The sequence below is a fragment of the Merops nubicus genome, unplaced genomic scaffold, assembly GCF_000691845.1.
Source record: "Merops nubicus isolate BGI_N331 unplaced genomic scaffold, ASM69184v1 scaffold43510, whole genome shotgun sequence".
In the NCBI taxonomy this organism is placed as follows: Eukaryota; Metazoa; Chordata; class Aves; order Coraciiformes; family Meropidae; genus Merops; species Merops nubicus.
Window position 1 is genome coordinate 1 of NW_008585661.1, and position 20,857 is coordinate 20,857.

General features: G+C 46.6%; 1 protein-coding gene across 1 annotated transcript; it reads left to right on the forward strand.

Moving 5' to 3' along the window:
* Window positions 1-3,724: 3,724 nt before the first annotated feature.
* Window positions 3,725-17,697, forward strand: CTTNBP2NL (CTTNBP2 N-terminal like). The gene is made up of 4 exons (XM_008948037.1): window positions 3,725-3,829; window positions 13,610-13,840; window positions 14,925-15,032; window positions 15,849-17,697. The coding sequence occupies exons 1-4, from the start codon at window positions 3,731-3,733 to the stop codon at window positions 17,322-17,324; spliced, it is 1,914 nt and encodes a 637-aa protein (XP_008946285.1). The 5' UTR covers window positions 3,725-3,730; the 3' UTR covers window positions 17,325-17,697.
* The last annotated feature ends 3,160 nt before the right edge of the window (window positions 17,698-20,857 follow it).

Sequence of the window (20,857 nt, forward strand, 5' to 3'; positions counted from 1 at the left end):
TTGTGAGCCTGAGCAGAGGTGACCGCGGGTGCTTCGTGGCCGCCGTCGGGTGGAATGGTGCACAGAGGAGCTGCCACCATCCAGGGGCTGATCTGTGGTTCCTCAAGTGGCACATGCCAAAGATAACTTAGCCTGGTGTGTTAAGCTTGTGTGGTTGGATGTGTGCTTAAACTGGTCTGGATGTTTATTTTCAGGTGAATGTTGGGAAATAACTTTCTGAAAAATGCGTTTTGTCCCCGTAGGTACGGGTCTGATGAGGAGGCTCTTTGATGGTCTGTAGCATAGCTAGAAGGAAGTTTACCTTTAGGCAAGCAGTAAGGAATTATCTTTGTTTATGCTCTAAACTCTTGCATAGTGTCCAAAAATGGTGGTATATCTCAGACTCAGGGAAAATATTTATACTGTCAGACTAAATAACGAGGTCCGTGTGGTGGGTGATCTGTGAGATGGGGCTGGCTGGTGGATCTCACTGGGTGTGAAGGGTGGCGTGTCCCGGGTGCTTCTGGATCTTGTTTCTAACACTCTGGAACTCTATCCCTTGGTTGAAGGTTTGAAAGGATGGGTCAGGTTCCCCAGCAGGTGACTGCAGATCCGTTTGGCAGAATGGGCCTGTTTGCAAGGGAGAGAGCTGGGTAACTGAGTAGGGTGGGTGTGATCTTTAATTAAAAGTGGGATGAAGGAAGGCCCTGGGATGTGTAACCGGGAGGCAGCCTTGGAAAGGTCAGCTCAGGAGCCTGTGATGCTGGAGGGCTGGGAAGGGATCTGGCTTTGGATAGGAGAGGAGGAGCTCGTATGTTTTTGCTGGCTTTTTGATCTGGAGACTCTTCTCGTTCTGGTAAAATAACCTGAATTGAATGGATCTTTTTTATATTTTTTGGCTCCCCAGTATTGAGTGGCCCTGAAAGGAGGAAGCATTTGGGTTCGTTGCACCCCTGTGTGACAGGGGTCTGCAGGGGTGTGACAGGGGTCTGCAGGGCTGTGCCAGGCATCGAGGCCTGCCCTGTGCAGCCGTGCAGGGTACAAGTGCCACTTGGTGGGGTTTTTTAGGGCAGTGGCTGTATTGCAGCATCTGCTCCCAGTTTGTTGTGCCAGCAGCATGGGGTGATCTGTGCACACAGAGCAGTTAAAGGTTTTCTGTAGCTGCACAGGAGGAAGCCGAGCCCGTACCACTCATACATCTTTAATGTTACCTGGTGCTGCTGTACAAACAAATGCCACGTAAACTGGCTCCTGCTCTTTATTTCTCTAAGTATTTTTACTCCTGTATTTTAGGACAGGGCTTGTTTATGTTGTTAAGCTGATTAAAGACCGTAGCCAGAGGCACATTCAGAATAGCATGACTTGTTTCTGTAACACTGAAGTGCCAGTCACAATGGGAGCATTTAGAGTATAGAACAGAAACGATTACTGCCCAGACTGATAGCTTCCAAACATCCAGCTGCAGCTGGTAGCTGTCCTCGTGTTGAGCTTGTTCAGCAGCTAATGGAGAGGTGCAGCTCCACGTTTCCATGTCCTCTCTTTTTAAGAGAAAAGCCCAGACACAGTCACACTGGAAGCCCCGTGTTCAAAATTTACCATCCTGTGGTAAACAGAATTTGATGATATGGTTTGTTTTAGGATCTCAGAGAAAACTTCTCCTTTTTAGTTCTGCCTTTTAATGCCAGGAAACTAATATAACTTCATGGCAAAAACGTTGTTGCTGTTTCCCATCAGTGCTGATTCAGTGTTAGCACCTGTGGATTTAGCTTGAGCAAGGGCTGAGAGGGTTTTGAAGTTCAGCTGTGCCTCTCCTGAGCAGAGGTTCACATGTTCCCAATTTAAAATCTACTCAGGGAAGTGATGCAACTAGGACTTAAATAGCAATGGAAGCATGGTAAATTTAAGGGCCAAACCCAGGCCCCCTCCTTTCTTGCCCTATATGGCTACTTATTTATTGTTTAGCATGAATTTGCTGCTTCTATTGCACTCTGTCCCTTTTTATCCTAGATGAACGAGTTGTAAATCACGCTCCTTCCATGAGACCTCAGCTAGCCAGGCTCCTCAGGTGACAGGACTGTCAGCAGATGCACTCACAGCTGAGGGAGAGGGTCAGGTTCATGTCCTGACAACTCTCTGTGGGGGTCTGGCAGCTGATGAGAAGGTGTGGCTCTTGCTGAGCAGTGACTGATGCTGTCCTGGCCCACTGGAATGGGGTCTGAGTTGGTGAGTTCCCTAAATCACGTTTTTGTGTCAAGTCTTGATTGGGTGTTTTTGAAATTCTGGTATACAGGAACAGGTTTGCCAAATACTCCACTCGTGGATTTTCCTCTTCAGTGTATGTTAATGCGTCTGTAACAGGGAACACAAAAGCATTGCTGGCAGATCCATGGTGTCCAGTTAAATTGGTTTTGGAACAGCCACGATGCCCCAGATGGTCGTGGTCGCTGCCCACTCCAGTGGCAGGGTGAGCCAGAACAGCCTGTAAGGAATGTTGCTGCTTTGTGGAACTTCATGTAAAACGCTACATGAAGCAAGACTGTGACTGCATGAGGAGAAACTTCCCCTTGGTGGAGGGGGCACAAAGCAGATTTCTGATTTCTCTTGCTTTTTGGAGGCTGCTGGCTCCTCTCTGTAAGCAGAACTCTCTGTTCCCAGCAACTGGAAAACTGCTTTGGCACAAACAAGACAGAACTTGCATTTGTGCATAATTCTCCAAGGCACAGTTATGTAAATCAGTTATAAAGTAGCAGTGACTTGAGAAAAATTAGAGTTCAGCTGAATGTTGTAGCTGGATAGACTTCTCTAGTAAAGGGTAAGTTAACCCTTTATCACTTGACAGTACAGTGGAGTCTGGTGTCTGTGCAGCTTCTTTGTGCTGTAGTGTTTTTGATACAAAGAGTGGTGAGAGATGGATGTGACTTGGACCCAGAAAAGTCCATCTGAGTGTTGCTCAAAGCACATGAATGTAGCCATGGGCATATTTGCATCAGAGACAAGGATTCAGTCTGTGGAGTTATTTCCCTTGTAACAGAATGACATAACAAAGGGTTATTACTAGGCAACGTTTTGTGTATCAGCAAAGATGCCGGGGAAAAAAGCTTTTTGTGCGTGCAGTTCTGGTGATGGATCTTTGTTCTTGTGTGGGCAGTGAAGTTATATTTAATAAATGATGGTGATACTGAAGCAGTTTGAAAGAATAGTAATTGAACGTGTGTTTTCTGTGGCATTGATTTTTGTGAAGTGGTTTGGGCCTGTTCCATCAGCAGCACACGACGGCGTTCCTGGGAAACGCGTCTGAGCACGGGGTGCTCGCCGTTGGGTTTGGGCTGTGTTCCTCCCAGCTCGTCAGCCTCCTTGCAGTGAGGTTTGCAGCTGTGTGATCCAGATGTGTAATTTACAGTAGGATGACTTTTCGATATCCGCTTTTTCCTTCTGTAAACTTTGGCTACTTCTTGGTGAGTGTGATACTGTCCCGTTAGCCTGTGCGTTCTGCCGGCACCATCTGGGTGTGCATCTGCCCCTGGCCCCTTGGGAAAAGCTGAAAAATGCATCTTCTACAAATGGTCTTGGAGGTGGAAGAGAAAATGTTCCCCTTGTGTATCATCTCCTGTCTCCCCAGGGCTATTTGCAGTCCAAAACACTGGAAGCTGAAATTAAATGGAGATTATATGTCAGAGTTTAGCAAACTCATCATAATGTACAAAGAAATACCTAGTAAACCATGCTCCATTTTTTTTTCCAGGTTTTCAGGATGAATCTGGAAAAACTCAGCAAACCAGAACTACTGACGCTGTTCAGCATTCTTGAGGGAGAGTTAGAAGCAAGAGATCTTGTCATAGAAGCCTTAAAGGTATGTTGTAAGTACCATGATAAGAAACAAATTGACAACAGTACTACTGTAGGTTCTGCAAAGCACTTGTATGCAAGATGAAGTTTAGAGGCAAAGATTTACTACTGGGTCAGAATCCCATCTGAGTATCAGCAGTGTTAGATAATAAATGGTGTATATCATCTTAAGTCTTGGAATTCATTATTGACAGCTGGCTGCAAGAAGCATTTCAGTGTTGAAGTAGCATTTTGTGTGTGCTTCCATCCTTCCTGATAAAGAACCAAGTATTTCTGCTGTTGGGGAAAGTGTTGAAGGTCTGTTGGACTCGCTTTGTTAGTTTTGTTCTCCTTTAGTAAGAAGAGCTTCCTAAAGCAGGACCTCTTCTCGCCAGGAGGGATCACTGATCAGTCTGCTAGTGAGAGTAATGTCACGTTGAAAACATCCTCTGTGGCTCTGTACTGTGCTAAGCCAGTACCAGCTGGCACAGCGACCGAGAGCAGCAGAGCTGCGTGCTCAGCTCCGTGTCCTTCCCCTTTGCTGGCACAAGGATGAGCAGAACCTTCCAGTGAGGTAGATACCAGCTAAAACTGACCCTTCCAGAAAGTTGGTTTGAACCCATGTTGGAGCAGCGACGTGGTGGTTCTGTGAGCACTTGTGATGGGGTGAGGCAGAAGCTGGTGCTGGAGCAGCAGGACCAGGGGTAGCTCGTGCTGCAGGAAGACTGGCTGGGTGATGTCAGTGGAGGTGGTGTGAGCTCCATGCTTCTGCTTCCCCTGTTCAGGTGGTGTGGGCTGAGTGCTCTGTGGCCAGCTTGGTGTGCTAATGTTGAGCCTAGAAAATATTTAAAGAACGTGTAATCCACGTGTAGTACTGGTGCTTGTTGAAGGATGCCTGGTTGGCATTCAGCCTCAGTAAGGTGGAAAAAAAACAGTGGTATAAATTATGGAAGGGGTCAGTTTCTGAAGAAATGAGCTGTGACAGGGTTGAATACTGAAGGCTTTTTCAAGCTGACCTGTCAGTGCTCATAATGTTTAAACTTTTGGCTGTTTCAGAAGTGGAATGGCAGCTTGCAGGCCTGAGAGCTGCAGGGACTTGGTTTTCCAGTAAAAGCTTCTCTAGCTTCATTCCAAATACCAACACTTTTGGAGGGCCAGAGAGAGATCCTCCTCCAAAGCAGTCTGGATGCTTATGTGTTTACTGCTAATTGGTTTGGTGGTTAGGCAATAATTTTATTTTGGAGGAATATTGTTATTCAAGACTATTGATCAAGTGGAAGAGTTGGCTCTTCTTGGAACAGACTTGCAAATAGCTCAGCTGTCCTGGGATCAGTCTTCTCGTTCTGTGTGGTCAGAATGTGTTACCAAAACAAGCATCATTTTAATACTGAAGCGTGAAATGCATCTAATGGAGCACAGAGAGACCGAGGGGAGGGCGTGCAGCAGCTCCATTCCAACAGCTTTTCATCCGGTACCTTCCAACAGCATAAAGTAATCTGCTTTTCTGTTGAAATTTAACCTGCAGTTCCCTCTTGCATGAGGAGATGAATATAGTTAGAATACCCTTTGACATAATTTGTCAAGTGCTCATAACTGAAAAGAAATTAAGTGAAATCGTAACCTACACTTGGTAATTACGTCGTATAAAATACCAAGCTCATCAAAAGTTAGTGCTGGTTTGCCCTTCTCCAAGGGACAGGCTGTAGTGTTCCGTTGTGAGGCTGTGAGGAAAGCTGAGGTGGTAGGAACAGGCAGTACAAGCTGAGTCCACACTGGCACTGGCTGCCTGCAGCCCGACCTCCCCCCCAGGGCCTGTGCCCGCCGGGTGCCACAGGCTCCACTGCTGGCAGAGGCTGTGCCACCTTCCCGTGTGTGGGAGGAAAAGAGTCATGTAACTACTGAATCCAATGGCCAGGCAGAGCTTCAGAGGCAGAAAACCCTCAGCTTTCCTCTGTCCATTTATTTGTAATACACAGTTTAGACAAATTCTGGCCTTACTCTGCTTTTCTTTTGTTTACTGATGGTAACTGTGGTAACAGCTTTACCCTGCTTCACAGGCCCAAATGGTTTTATTGTGTGTTACTGTAATTAAAGGAAAACTCACCTTGCTAATCTCTTTACTCACAGTTTGCTACATATAAAAATGCTACCCTGAAGAAAAAGCCTGAATTAAAGATTGGAACTCAGTTTAGTTTGGTTTGCCCAGGACAGACAAACTGAGCTGTAAGGTGTGCTGAGAGGGGCTCAGACCTCCAGGGCTGGTGCCCATGGTGGTTGTCTGTGCACAGAGGACTTGTGGACTCAGCTGGATCTGTTCCTTGCATGTTAGGAACAGCATCTTCTGCCCCTGCATCCAGCTTTAAACAGAGGAGTGATATTTTTAAATGAAGTGCACGTGTATGTTGGAAAGAGACTGAACTTGGATAGAGGATTGACCTCAAGCAGTTTGTCTCCAGCAGTTGTTAGACACATAGATGTCAGTGATTAAAAATCAGGGGTTTATCTACCTAGTTATTGGCCATTTAGTAAGAAAACTGCACTTCCTCTTGTAGGCTAATTTGACTTCTAATTCAGATTTAAGTGCTTCTGAACTCGACGAATGTTTGAGGCAGATCCTTTGGTACATTATAGGAAAGAGGGAGCACTTGCTGAGAAAGAACACCTTGATTTGTAACCTTGTGATTTTAATATAGTACAGTCTGGAATAATTGACATTCCTGCACACTTAGGAAAAAAAAAAAAAACATTTAGCATCTGGCATTTAGCAGAGGGAATCCATGTGTGCAGAAGACAAAGCCTAAAACAGTTTTCTTCTCTGTCATGGTATCAGGCTACTTGTTGCCTGGCACTGGCCCTTGCCCACTGTGTCAGTCAAGCTGCTGAGCCTGGCTTTCCAGAGACCACTTGCAGCATTTGCTCCTTCACTTTCCCCCCTCCTTTTCCCCTCCCCAAATCTTCACCTTTCCATCCTTGGTGCTCCCTGGGTGTCTCTTTGCACCCTGCCTGGGGGCAGCACCCAACCTCTGCTGCTGGGATGAGAGGTTCAGCTCCTGAGGTCTGTTTGTCTGGAGCTCAGATTCATCTTCTACAGAGCAGTAGGTGGGTCACCTCCAATGGGTGCCTCTGGCGTGTTCCAACTTGCCCTTGCTGACTTCTCTCCTTCACTGTTTTTTTCTGTGGTTTGATTTTTTTTTTTTCCCTTGTATTGTTGTGAATCCAGTGGTGGGTGTTTGTGGTGGGGACCATCACCATCATCTCTCCCTGTGCACTTGCAGTGGACCTGGTCTGGATTTTTGACAGCCACCTCAAAGTAACATTGCAGTTTGATTCAAACGAGATACTGGTATAAAGGGTTAAGTGAACAAATTCAATGTATTCAGAATATTCTTTTCCAGTGCTTCAGCTTGCTTCCTCTATTTTAAAACCTCTTTGAAAAAACTTTTTTTTTTCCTGAAAGTACCTTCCTGTCCACTACATAAATCTCAGTGTTCCCAGAACAGACTGTAAGTCTCAGTTCTTATTGTGCTCCTTTTCCTGTGGTTATAATCTTACTTAAACTATCAAAAACCCCAGCTGCTGTCAGAGAGTTGCATAATAGTGAGGGCTGGATCCTCTGTCCTTAATGCCACGCAGGAAGGATTGCATGTGTGACCCACAGGTTCCCCTTCTAAAATAGCACACCGTGACTGGAAACAATCCTGGATTTCAGTGAGCCTCTCACCATGGTAGAGCACTTTGTTCCTGCCTCCCTTCTTTGAACAAGAACTTTCCATACGTTAGAAATGAAGTGCTGTTTACTTTTAGAAAACAGGAAACAGCTTTCTGGCTTATTCTTTTATGTTAATAAGGCCTTAGGCAGTTTACAGTGGAATAGAAGCTATCTATTTTGTGCTAATGACTGGGAGCTGGTATTCATTGCTCTGCTTCTGAATTCAGTGATTCACTCTATAAAGCAGTATTAATGCACTGCAGAATTAAGTGTTCATCTGTCAGTGGGTTTAGAAATTAAGTTTACAGTGCAGTTTCAAAAACGAAGTCTACCTCTTGTTGAAATAAAAAGGTTCAGTAATCTAAAAGCTGACAGCAGATGCTAGTAAATCTTTCCCAGATGGGGCAAAATGGGCTTTTGCATCACTTGTGAAGCATCTCGGATCTCACAGTGCTCCCATGGGTGCTGTTCTGCTGGAATGCAGGCTTCTCTCACAGCCTTTCTTGCAAGTTTGGGGAAGAGTTTTTAGAATCAGGATGGTTTTGTTTGTTTCTTGCTTGGAGCAGCTCTGCACCTTCCCAGTACCCCGGTAGGTGCTGGACAAGGAGCAGAGAGGTGTGGGAATGGCTCCAGCTCTGGACTCCAGCCGCCCGGGTGTCGTCAGGCTCCCTGTTCTGCTGGTGGCTGGAGTGCAGTTCATGAGCCTGGTCCAGGCCACTGCCCCAAGAGTGCTGGGAGCTGTGCACAGCCAGGCCCATGCTGGGATTTGTACCATCTGCACTACAGAACAAAAGTTCCCAGGGAAAGAATTTGAAGTTTTGTGCTGCTTGACATTCCCTAAGAGAATTCCTGATGTTTTTCAAAGCTGATAACAGGTCTTATGTGGGCAAATCTGTGTAGCTCTTGTTTAGCTGGTTTGTTCACTTGATATAATGATGGCAATTAAGACAGATAGTGTATCTGAGCAATTCAGTTTCTGCTGTGTGGCTCTCTGCGAGGCTTTGCTTCAGAGCTGGAGCTGAAGTAAGACTCACAATCCCACTCCAGCATTTTGACATTTATTTCTGTGCAAAGCAAGTGATCCCCACCCCCATTTCCCTTCCTTTTGTCAGTGATTGCTGTGACCTCAGCTTCTCTTTATTCCCAATATCTGTCTCTGGGGAGGGAAGCTAATAAGGAAGTCCAAGGCAGTAAGAAGCTATTTAAAGATTATACAACTCTCTGCAATGTAAAGGAGGAACTTCTGTGCAAATTATGACTGGAGAGCTGCATATGCAGTAGCTGCAGTTAATTGTGTTTGTGTTGTGCCAAGGGTTAAAACCTAAACTCTAAAATTACAGGCAAGAGCAATACACCACTTTGTGTCCAAAAAACCACTTGAAACAAGTCTTGGAAATTCCCTGTTTGATGTTCTAGTAAAGCAAGACAGAGACAATGCTGTGACATAAACAAGGTTTCAGTAAGAGGAAATCTTTTATTAAAAAAAAAAATAAATTACACAAATAGGTTGCAGTAAACATTCATCCCAAACCAGTCTAGAAATCCCAAGAGGAAACAGTAGCTTTTCCCCAGCAAAGTGAAGCCTTTGCTTTGCCTGCCTGCACAGGACAAATCTCTTCAGTTGTGTCAGATGCTTCTGCTCCATAAAATGGGAATTATCCCTTTCCAGGGGCTAGCAGTGGCCAGTTGCCTGGCTGGAGCACAGAGCTCCCTCTGCCCGGGCCTCCGCCTGCTGTCGTCAGGAGATTTATTTTTAAGAGTAGTTACCATGCTTCCTTTTTCTAAGAGCAGCCCAAGCTTGAGTGTTATCTTTTTTTCCTGTTGGGGGACAGCAATTTGATAGTCTCAAAATTGCCACACAGGCCATTTAGTTGCCTTTGGGATTTGAATGTTTTGCTAGGAAATTCATAAGTCTGCATGTTGAGAGGATACAGGTGGAGCTACTAAATTAGAAGATCTTCTAAGTGCAGAATATTGCATCTTCTTTCAAAGCACAGTTGATGTTGTTGGAATGTCATCTCAAGTTTTCCCGGTTAAATTTTCTATTCTGAAGCCAAGAATGCTTTTTGTAAACTTATTTCCATATTATTAAAGCTTGATTTCCCATGGATTTATGTTTTAATAGGCTGATACTGGGATCCGAGATCCAAGTTGTCTTTTCTGCTTTGAGATCACTAATAGAAATTTTCTCCTTCCTCATTAAGTTGCTTGTTTTGAAAGTTGAACAAAAACTGTATCTAAGACTGAATTCCAGTTCAGACAGGACAAAAATCAAAACTGCTGGAGGTGTTGGTACGAGACCTGCAGCAACAGTGGAAGCTGAACTAAGAGTTGCCTCTGTGAGGAGCACAGGCTGTGGAGAAGTCACCAGTGTATGTGCCAGTTCAGTACCTGTACAAATAACCTGTGTTGATTAATTTTAGAAGAGCTGTTACGATTATTCTGGTGACAGAGGGACCCATGGCACAGAGGTGTCACCAGCAGCACCCTGAAAAATCTACCTTTGTGTTTCCAGGTGCCTGGTGGCCCAGCTGCCAAGGCACCGGGTTTGCTTTTCTGAAGGAGATGTGGTCAGTGTGGGATGCCTTGTTTAAGACTTTTCCTCGTCTAGACAACTTTAATTAAATGTTTATGCTCTGCTGGCTACTGAAGAAGAATAGCTGGACTTTAGAATGCTATTAATGTTATGATAGTCTCATCTGTTTGTCATGCAAGTTCAGGAAAATACTTAATTGCTCATAGTAGCAAGGAAGAACTTCTTGTTCTTTCCCAGACAGGAAATAAACCCAGCCGAGTGCAGAGCCCAGTGCTGCGAGGAGCAGAGCAAAGAACAACATGGCTTTTGTCACACCTTCAGTACTGAAAAAAATTAGAGGTTGTAAGTAGTGGGTGTGACCTTAATAAGCTTTTATTATTAAGAACTTGCCAGAAGTAAACCTTTCTGATGTCCCCACGCTTGCCTACACTGCTAAAGCCCTGGTGCCCCTTCACGGGGCTTCTCGGAGTGACCAGCACCAGCGTGGGCCAAGTTCAGAGGAAGAGCAGCTCATCTGTCAAAGCAGTTAGGCCAGCTGGACACATAGCCCAATTTGTATTTACAGATTTTTTAATGCCTGAATCACTTAGAAATTCCTTACACACTTAAAGCAAGGTTTGGTTGAGTCATTTTTGTAAATTCTTCAGAATAAGTGAAGATTCCTGCCACTAAAAAAAAAAAGAGCCTGTGGTTTTTCCTGTGATTCATTAAACAAGGGGCAGTTCATTATCCAGGGCCACCCTCCCATTTCCAGGGCTGATCTTTTCCTTCCTCTTTTTTTTTTTCTGTACAGTTAGAACAATATCTTTAGGTCTGATCAAAGGGGTCCACCGTTCCTGGTGGATATTGCTGATAAAGAGGGAGGGGTGTTTGTGAGCTGTTCCTTGGTGCTTGGAGTTGGATTGCAACCCTTGCAGTAAACAAACTAGTATTGTAGGAGAAATGTTCCTAGTTGGGTTTGGTCATGGAGGAGATATGAAAACAATGTTGTGTTTCAGTTGTTTTATGCCTCTTGTCAAGGTAATGCATACGCCTCTCCCTTTGAGAGCAGAGACTGATTTATGTTTTTTGGTGCTAATGACATGGTTGCATTTTAGAATATAGGCAGGACCAGCAAATCTCATCAGCTGTGTGAGCAAAGCAAAGCTTTATTGCCTGTCCATCCGTCCTCTGACCCACAGAGCTCGGCTACAGCCCTTGGTGCTTCTGTTTCAGGGCCTGCCCCCAGCGTGGGGCGGTGTCTGGAGCACCCTGCAGCTCCTGCAGCAGGAGGGGTGTGCATTTGCTGTACAGTTTACTGGGGCATCAGAAAACAGCTGCTCCAGTTAATGCTGGCCTCTGACTGAGCCAGACGTGGTCCTTCCCCCCGCAGGACGTTCCCCATCAGACGCGGTGGCCGTTTGCCGGCGCTGGGTGGCCGTTGTCTGGTGGCAGGTTCTGGGGCTGGCACAGCCTCACTCTGCTCAGAGCAGGAGCTTGTGTCCCAGCCTGCGACAGCTCGGTGCCCATTCACAGCGTCAGCAGAGCTGGGGCTTTGTGGGGCTGGGGCTGGCAGCCTTCGCCAGCCCTGAAAAGCTCCTGTGTTGGCTTTGGGGAGGTTCAGTTCCTGCGGGTGCCCGGCTGGGGGGGCAGAGCCACAGGCAGCGTTCCTGGGCAGGAACACCCTGTGTGTGTGCTGGCAGCAGGAGTGCAGCTGGGTCAGGACCCCCCTCTGCGGGCCACGCATGCTCTGCTCTAAAGGTGGTGGCACCCTGGGGGGGAGGAGTGTGGTTAAAGGTACCAGGCAGTTGCATTCCAGGGAGAGGTGACGGGCAGAGGAAAGGCCGTGGCTGTGTGGCCTCACTGAGAACATGCCCGTGCAGAACAGTGCACAGTCATTTCTGTGCTCTAGAAAAGCAAAAGTGTGAATTGTCTGGTAGGGCCTGGTTGCCATGGCTACAGTGAATCCAGAGGAGCCAGGCTGAGCTGGGCTCTGAAGGAGTTCTTCCTGGGCAGGGTGCCCCAGCTCTGCCCTGCACGGGGCCGTGCCCTCGGTGCTGCGTGCTGGGGGAAACACCAGCACAGGTCTCCACAGATGCACAATATTTAGCCCGTGACCATGCCCCTTGTAACTGATAATTAAATTTCCTGGAGCCAGGAGGGGTCAGCTCTGAGGGCTCTTTTGAATCTAGGTCTGTTTTCCCTCTTACATCTTTGGTTGCATGGATGTCTGTTTTCATGTGGTTCCTTGTCATGGTGGTAAACAAGTAGATAATATTTTAATATCTGTGTGCTTATGAAATGCTCTTTTATTTTTAGAACTTCACAGCAGTCATTCAGTAGGATGAGGCCACTGGTATCCTAGCAAACAGATTTCCAGCTGGAGTGGCTGATTCTAAACCCTGTCCATGTAATGCCTTGTACAGTATCTCCTAAATTCTTACACATCACCAAAAGAAACCTAATCACTCCTATCTTGCTTCATGAGAAACTAAACTTTGTTTAGTCTGGATGAGAACATCAAGGATTTTAGTAACAATTTACAGATTTATAGGCTGTTACGAGAATAAAACTCTTTAATTGCTCAACATGAAATTCTTTGACGGTGACACAGTCAAGACAACCACACAACTGCCCTCCCACCAAAACAGCAAGCAGTAAATGATTAATGGAGCAAGAAGTGATATTTACCTTCCTCCCTTTCACACTGCTGTGGAATGTGGGCCCTGGGCACAGGTGCCTGTGGCACGAGGATGTCTGTGGGCTGGATGGGATGTTAATGGAGCACGGGCTGGTCTCAGCCTGCCTGTGGATAGTCAGTGTTTGCTCCTGTTCAGCTTGCAAGTGCGAGTGGGTTTTGCAGGTTTTTTTTTCCAAGAGTGGAGTGTCCCAGCTGGGGAGTGGGTGGCTCTAGGAGCAGTCTGGGGCATGGGGGCATCCCCCCAGCTGGGCAGTGCTCAGTCAGCCTGTGAGACCTGGGCTCGCTCGCAGGTATTTGATCTGTCCAGATTTTATTTGCTTTACTCGTGGGGGACTATCAACTTTTGCCCATTTTAAATGTATTAATGAGTGTTTTTATTAGCTTGGAGCCTAGCTGACACCTTAAATGTCAACAGTTAAAAAATCTCTTCTGATGGTAGAAGGATAATTGGCCTCACTGTACACCTAACTTTTCGTAGCCTTAACTTATGTGATCAGAGTCTGACATTACAGTAAGATGTGGAGCATGTGGTGTTTGTCCCCTTCTTATTGGCCTGGGCAGAAGTGGCAGGTCCAGCTGGGCTTTGGAGGTCACACAAGTGGCGTGGGTGTGCAGCAGGTATGTCTCTCAACTGGTTTGTCTTAGGAATTCCTTTCTCTCTCTTGCCTGTTAACCAGGGACCTTTAACATGACACACTTAGGGTTTTTCCTGTCCAAATACTCTTATTCTTACAGCAGGTGCCAGCTTATGAATCAGACTGTTAAGTTATCTTTATCTCTAAGTGGAAAACTGGAGAAGAGGAATATTAACACCAATGACTTTCTTCTTTACCTTTCTATTTTAAATATATTGAAATGCAAATTTGTTTTTGTATTGCAGGCCCAACACAGAGACACGTTCATTGAAGAACGCTATGGGAAGTACAACATTAGTGATCCATTAATGGCTTTGCAGAGAGATTTTGAAACTCTAAAAGAAGGAAACCATGGTGAAAAGCAACCAGTATGCTCCAATCCCTTGTCTATTTTGAAAGTGGTGATGAAACATTGCAAGAATATGCAAGAAAGAATGTTATCCCAGCTAGCTGCTGCAGAAAGCAGGCACAGGAAGGTGGGTTTTGCTTCAAATAAGATGTGCAGAAATTAATAGTTGCATTTTGACAACAATTTAACTTCAACAAAAACACTTAAATGCCTTAAATGGATGGGCAGCTGGAGGTATCGTAAGCTTTTGGTTTGTCCTCTAAGTCAGTGGAAGTAACAGCAAGGCTGAGTCCTTCACTTTTCAGCTGTCTAGTTAATTCACACTATTAAATTCAGGGGTTTTTTTTTCCCTTCTCATTCTATTGTTCCTGTCTCCTTCTGTAAAAAGATTCCATGTGTACTTAAAGATATTTAAGCATTGTTTGGAAGCTTAGGTTTCAGGAAGATTGAGGAGTTGCTAAATTCTTAGTGAGCATGTGTTGGGGAGCCTAGAGTCACAGTGGTGAGATATGGCAGAGTCTCTTGAAGTTTGTATTCTGGCTTTCTTGTTGAGTTAATAGAATTTCAATTATTCATGTAATTCAGCGTTAAAGCTGAAGGAGCCCCTTCACTGGGTCCTTATGGCAAGCAGTTTCATTTCAAGAGCTCATCTTGTTCTTAAGTGGAAGAACAAATTAATGTTCTTTAAAATAAACTTTGCACTGCAGTCCTCAAATCCCCTGTAAGGAACTGGGGAGAAGCCTGTTTGCAAATCACCACTGAGAGCATAGTGAGGACCATGCAGTGGTAGCTGCTCGTGCCCCATCTCTGGGGCAGTGCTCTGCTCCTGCTGGGGCTGATGTTCCTGGTCCTGCCAGGACACTGAGGAGGGCACCCTACAACCACGGGTGGATAACACAAACTTCTCACGGCTCTCCTGCAGTCTGGAGGAAAAGCAAGCAATTTAGGGTTTTGGTGATAAGATGAAGATGCATCCAGCGTGAGGTTTCCCTACCTTTCTTCACAAACTGATGCAGTCATACCAAATAATAACATAGTATCATAACTTGTCCAAAAATCTGCTTTTCTGTGACTTTTGAGTTGAATTCAGATGTCCGAGGCTGCAGGGGCTGCTCTCCCGTGACATTTGGCTTTGGACAGTGTGCAAAGGTGTGATCCCTGCCTGCTTGTAAGTGTGCCAGGGCATCAAAGGCACCGTGTTTGTCTGGCAGGTGATTCTGGACCTGGAGGAGGAGAGGCAGCGGCACGCCCAGGACACGGCCGAGGGGGACGATGTCACCTACATGCTGGAGAAGGAGCGGGAGCGGCTCACCCAGCAGGTAGCTTTGGGAGCTGGGCGTTACCCCAGCCACAGACACCCCGGGCTGCTGGGTGGTGAACTCAGCAGAGATCTAATTGCACCTTCATCTTGAAAGAGTAGTAGGAACCTCCCTCCTCTGTAGGACACTCCCAGCTTCTATCAGTTTGATATGAAAAACAACCTTAATTTTTTCAGGGTGTTTTGGTAGCTGAGCAGGGATGAAAGCTCTGTTGCTTGTTAGTAGGCAATTAAATGCTTTTAAGTCCTATTTCAGCCTGAAATCTGAGAAGCTGTCAAGAGCAGAGCTGCCCTTACAAATGATAGGGCTCTCTGGTACTCAAAATTCAGAAGAAGTGATGAAAGCTGTCCTGGGGGGGGTTATTCATATACAATAATACTTAAGCTACTGTTTTCTGTTACTCAGGCGCCGTGGACTTTATTAAGCACACATAACACATCAGCATTTTAAAGTCTAAATGCCTTTCAAAGGCAAACTGACAAAGTGGCAAATGAGGCAGAAGGAGCTGTGCTGCTGATGGCTTGTTCCATCAGCACATGGCAGACTGGGTGTATATCTCACTAAAGGTCAATTGAATTTCATACATGATAAAACTACTAGTAAGTAATAATTCTTAATACATGCAGCCTGAGTCGTGCAAGACTTTTGCAGACAGCAAGGGCAAGAACTTAGCTATTGCCATCATTTACCAGGGAATTTCTCCAAGATACGTGAATTTAACCCCATTCCCTTTTGGGGCATTATACTTCATTTACTTTCAGGAGGTTTTGTGGTTCCCTTAGTCTTTTTTTTTTTTTTTTTACTCTTACTTTCCAGCTGGAGTTTGAAAAATCCCAGGTGAAAAAGTTTGAAAAAGAACAGAAGAGGCTGTCAAGCCAGTTGGAGGAGGAGAGGGCACGCCACAAGCAACTGTCTTCCATGCTTGTAGTGGAGTGTAAGAAAGCCACTGCCAAAGCAGCTGAAGAGGGGCAGAAGACAGCAGAATTGAGCTTGAAACTGGAAAAAGAGAAGAGTAAGGTGAGTAAACTGGAAGAGGAGCTGGCGTCCAAGAGGAAGCGGGGTTTACAGATGGAAGCACAAGTAGAAAAGCAGCTCTCGGAGTTTGACATTGAAAGAGAACAGCTGAAAGCCAAGCTGAACAGAGAAGAAAACCGAACAAAAGCACTCAAAGAAGAGGTGGAATGTCTGAAGAAAGCCCTGAAAGAGCTGGAGGCTTCTTGCCAGGAGCGCGGTCCTTCCGAGCCTTTGCAGCCAAGCCCCTCGGTGATGTCCAGAGGTGTTGCAACTGACAGTCCTACAGTGAAGTCTGTGTCTTGCCAGACAGAGTGTCTGCAGGCAGACCGAGCAAATCCTGGCAGTGTGAGCAAGGCTGCCCCCCCCGTGTTCCCCAGCCCTGCTCCAGCAGCTCATGCCCATGTGAAGTCCAACGGGCACTGCGGCGAGGCGCAGGCGGGCGGTGACCTGCAGGCGAGCGCAGCTGAGGGCCAGCTCCAAAAGGAGAGATCTGCTGGTGCTGCCTCAGAAACCACAACTGAGAACGGAAGTTCTCCAGTAAGAACAGAGTCACCGGTGCATCTGATGTCCCAGCTCCCTTCTAGCGGGGTCTCCCTGTCTCCCAGCAGCACAGCTGCCTCCTCTCTGACACCTTCTCCCTGCTCCTCACCAGTTCTGACCAAACGCTTGGTGGGAGCTTCGGCGAGCAGCCCTGGTTACCAGTCCTCCTACCAGGTGGGCATCAACCAGCGCTTCCATGCGGCTCGGCACAAGTTTCAGGCCCAAGCTGAGCAGGACCACCAGGCCGGTGGCCCGCAGAGCCCACCCTCACGGGATTTGTCTCCTACTCTGGCAGATAACTCTGCTGCCAAGCAGCTGGCCCGCAACACGGTCACTCAGGTCCTCTCCAGATTTACCAGCCAGCAGGGACCTATTAAGCCTGTCTCCCCTAACAGCTCTCCTTTTGGCACGGACTATCGAAACCTGGCAAATGCTGTGAGCCCCAAGGGCGAGTCTGGTCATTCTCCAAGCCCTGGCAAGGTTTCCAGTCCACTAAGCCCATTGTCTCCTGGAATTAAGTCACCAACCATTCCTAGAGCAGAAAGAGGGAACCCTCCACCCATTCCTCCAAAGAAACCCGGCCTCGCTCAGTCACCTGCTGCTTCTACTCCGCTCCCCAAAACCTCTGCCCAGGGATCCTCTCTGGGTGCCCCCATGGACGTGGCAAGTAGCTGCTCTAACACTGCTGTAGTGTCAAACGGTAAAGACCTGGAGATCCTCCTGCCAACCAGCAGCTAGTCTCCAGAAAATGTGACTGTGACATTCCACGGCTTAGCATCCTAGAGCTAAGACACTGTTTTTCCACTCCATGTTATTTATTTCCATAGTAGCAGATTCTGTCTGTATAAAGCATTTAGTATATTTTTTTCCTTTTTAATAGGTAGGAAAATATTTTTGTTTATGAAGAAACCTTAACTACAGCTATACAGTAGCCTCAAAAATGTCTCATGGCAGCAGTCAAATCATTAGAGATAACAAGAACCATAATCACATGGTGGGACCTAACTATCAAACTCTAATGGGACTGAAATGCTACTTTTAAATTATGCAGAAATAACTTTTGCAGACTTTTTACTCCAGATGAACATTGTATAAAAAGTGCCTGAACTAAGCCTGCAATATGAATGTGATTCTCTGAACGAGGTGAGCAGGGGGACCACCTACCCGCAGAGCAAATCCTTCCGTGAGTCCTGAATGCTGAAACCAACACTGGTTTTCTTTTTAATTCTCTCCATTTGCTAAAATGAGTTAGCAAGTGTGCCACAGATTCTGTCCAGTGACCGCCAGGTAGACGCAGCCAGCCACCCTCTGTCTGGGAGGACAGAGCTCCTGCCCATGGGAGGGAGCACCCCTAAGCTGCTTGGGGTAAAAATTAGCTGTAACACACCCCAGGTTACTTTTCTTTCAGTATTCATTGCCCATGTAGTAATTTTTGCTTTCATGTAACTCACTCTGCAGAGATACCCATGTGCTTTAAATGGCTAAACTGTGGCTTCTGGTGTGTCACCTCAAATTTTCAAGCTCTTCTACTGTTGTGTGTAGAACTTCTGAGAAAAGAATCTTGCTATTACTTGACAAAGATCTCACTATTACTTGAAAAAAATTACTAGTCCATATAAATAAAGGTTTTTGCAACATGGGATCTTTTGCTATAAGCAAAAGCAATAATTTTGTTCCTCATCTCTGTCAGTTGTGTCCAGCTGACCTGGATTTTAATCAACGAGTTAGCTGTGACATCTTGACAGCTTTCCTTGGCTGCAAATATGGAACCACATCATTGCTGTCGTGTAGCTGTACATGTGTGTAAGGGGTTTCACACATACATACTAAATACACAGTGCATTGGGAAATCTTCATCTATTCCTGGTGCTCCTCCAGATACAGAGAAAATGTGGGAGTTGATTAACATTTAAAAAAAATACCACTGAGTGAGGAATTGCCAAAGTTTGAGTTGAATCATGCGTGTGAAAAATTCTTTGGGCCCGAGCTGGGAGAAGCACCTGATTCTGTGCAGGAACGTTGGTCCTGGCTGCAGGGAGCTGTGTGTTCTGGAGCCACTGCCACGAGAGGAGTGGGGCAGAGGCTGGGAGCGTGGCTGGGTTTGTTATCTCACTGCTCTCTGTGAGCTGATCCTAAATTTGGAAACTGGACTTGCTGCTTTGTGTCAGTCTGCATTCAGCTTTCCCCTCTGCAGCAGCGCTGCGTTCAGAGCCTCCTGCTGCCGGGGACGCTCTCCCCTCTGTCGTTTTTCAGTATTTAATTGGACACGTACATCCCCTCTGCTGGGGGACAGGTCCCTGTGGCAGCCAGGAGGATGTGCTGCTGTACATGGTCTGAAAGGTTCTGCCTGTGGGCAGGACCTGGCACTGTGCTGTGGCCCCTGGCTGCTGTGGCCACTGCCCCCAGCACAGCCCGGCAGGTGCTTGTGTTAGAACGAGGCCCTTCCACAGAGCTTTGAGCAGCCTTCCCAACTCTGCTGTTCTGTGCTGCAGCTCCTGACCCCGTGGGCTGAGCAGAGGGATCAATGGCAGTGACTTTTGGAAGCACATTTACTACTTTTGTAAGTATCCACAGCAGATTTTTTCCTCTTGATCAGAGTAATGGTCAGAGCAGATGGGCAGATGGATTTTTTGGCCCATGTTATCAGTTCCAATTCAAAAGTGAGGCTTTTGTATACACTGCTTTAACGTGTTTCTTTGCTTTTACATTAATCTAAATGGTATTATCCCCTTTCTTTGTAATAGCTCTAGAGAGAGAGACATACTATGATGAAGTCTATTAGGAAATGCACTGAGTACTGTTTCTTCTGAAGCATAACATGGGAAGGGGGTGTGCAGAGGAATGTATTTTTGCTAGTAGCCAATCTTCTGAGAGAAACTAAGCACAAGATACTAAAACAGATCCAGCTAATTCAGTAAGACATTTAGAGTTAGTATTTAACTGTTGATGTAGTTTCTGTGTGGAAGCAACTAAATATTTCTTCTATAACCCACATCTGTGTTAAGCAGACATTGTTGCAGAGTTTGTCACTGGCTAATGGAGTATAATGAAGTGCAAAACATAGACACTAGTATTAATTCATTAACACTTGTAAATTTGTAAAGCCAAATGTACCAAGCTGAAGTCTTTAATCATTTTTATAGCTGATGGCATTAAACATGTTAAACATTCATATTATCAATAAAGGATTTTATTTTTAAGATGTGCACATTGCTTAAGGAGATGTTTGGGGTCAGGACTGTGTGGACTGAGGCTGCCCCGCAGGGAAGGCCGGGAGGTGCTCGTCCCACGGCCGTGCTCGTGTGGGAGCTGCAGCTGTGACGTGTGCTCCGACAGGTCAGGGAGAGGCAAATTCCTCCAGATCATGATCCACAGCGAGCAGCTGTGGGCAGAGAATGGCTTGTCTGTGTTCACAGGTGGTGTCCCCTGGGGGGCTCTTGGTGGCAGTCCTGTGCTTCAGGTGACACAGGGCACCACACTCCAGACAACAGTGGCTTTTAGGTATTTTTAAGTAAAAATCTTTCTTCTAGAGTACCTCTTTGCCACAGTGTTATGATATTAAACTGGTAATATTTGGGGGGTATTATACAAATAAACACTTGGGGTTTTGGGGGGAGGGGGTGTGCCAGTGCCCTGCTGGCCTTTTCAGGTAGGATACGGACTTTCCCATGGAGGTTGTCTCAGCAGCACTGGGTATGTCACAGGATACAGCCGAGTGTGTCCCAGCCCCTCTGCCTGGGATGCGGCGTGTCGTGCAGGGAACCAGCACGTTTCTTCCCTAGGGACCTTGGGGAAGACTCCACAGCTGCTTTATCTCCCCACTACACACCTCACTAGTGACCTGATTTTCTTATCTTTACATCGGTTCAGCGGAGCAGGTTTTGCAACAGCCTGGGAAGAAGCTCTTTGTTCATCCCCCGGGGCTTGATGCCGTTTGGGAGCGGAGCCGTGCGGGTGCCGGTACCCGCGCCCCGTGCAGCCGCCTCCACCCCTGTCCTGGCTGAGGCCGGAGCTGAGGAGCTCTGCCCGGGCAGGAACGGGAACCACTGTGAGTCTCGGCCACAGCCCTGTGAGCTTTTTATAGCAGCAGGGGTGGGAGGAAGGTCCCTGCCCAAGCCAGGAGTGCCTACAAACCCTTTAACAAACAACCCCGCGCTACCCTCCTGGCCTTGAGTGAGGGCTGTGGGTGAGGCTTAAACCCCTTTAAGTGCAATGCGCTGAGCCGGGCCCCGTTTTCTGCGCAGGAGAGAGTGAGTCAGTTCCTCAAGCAC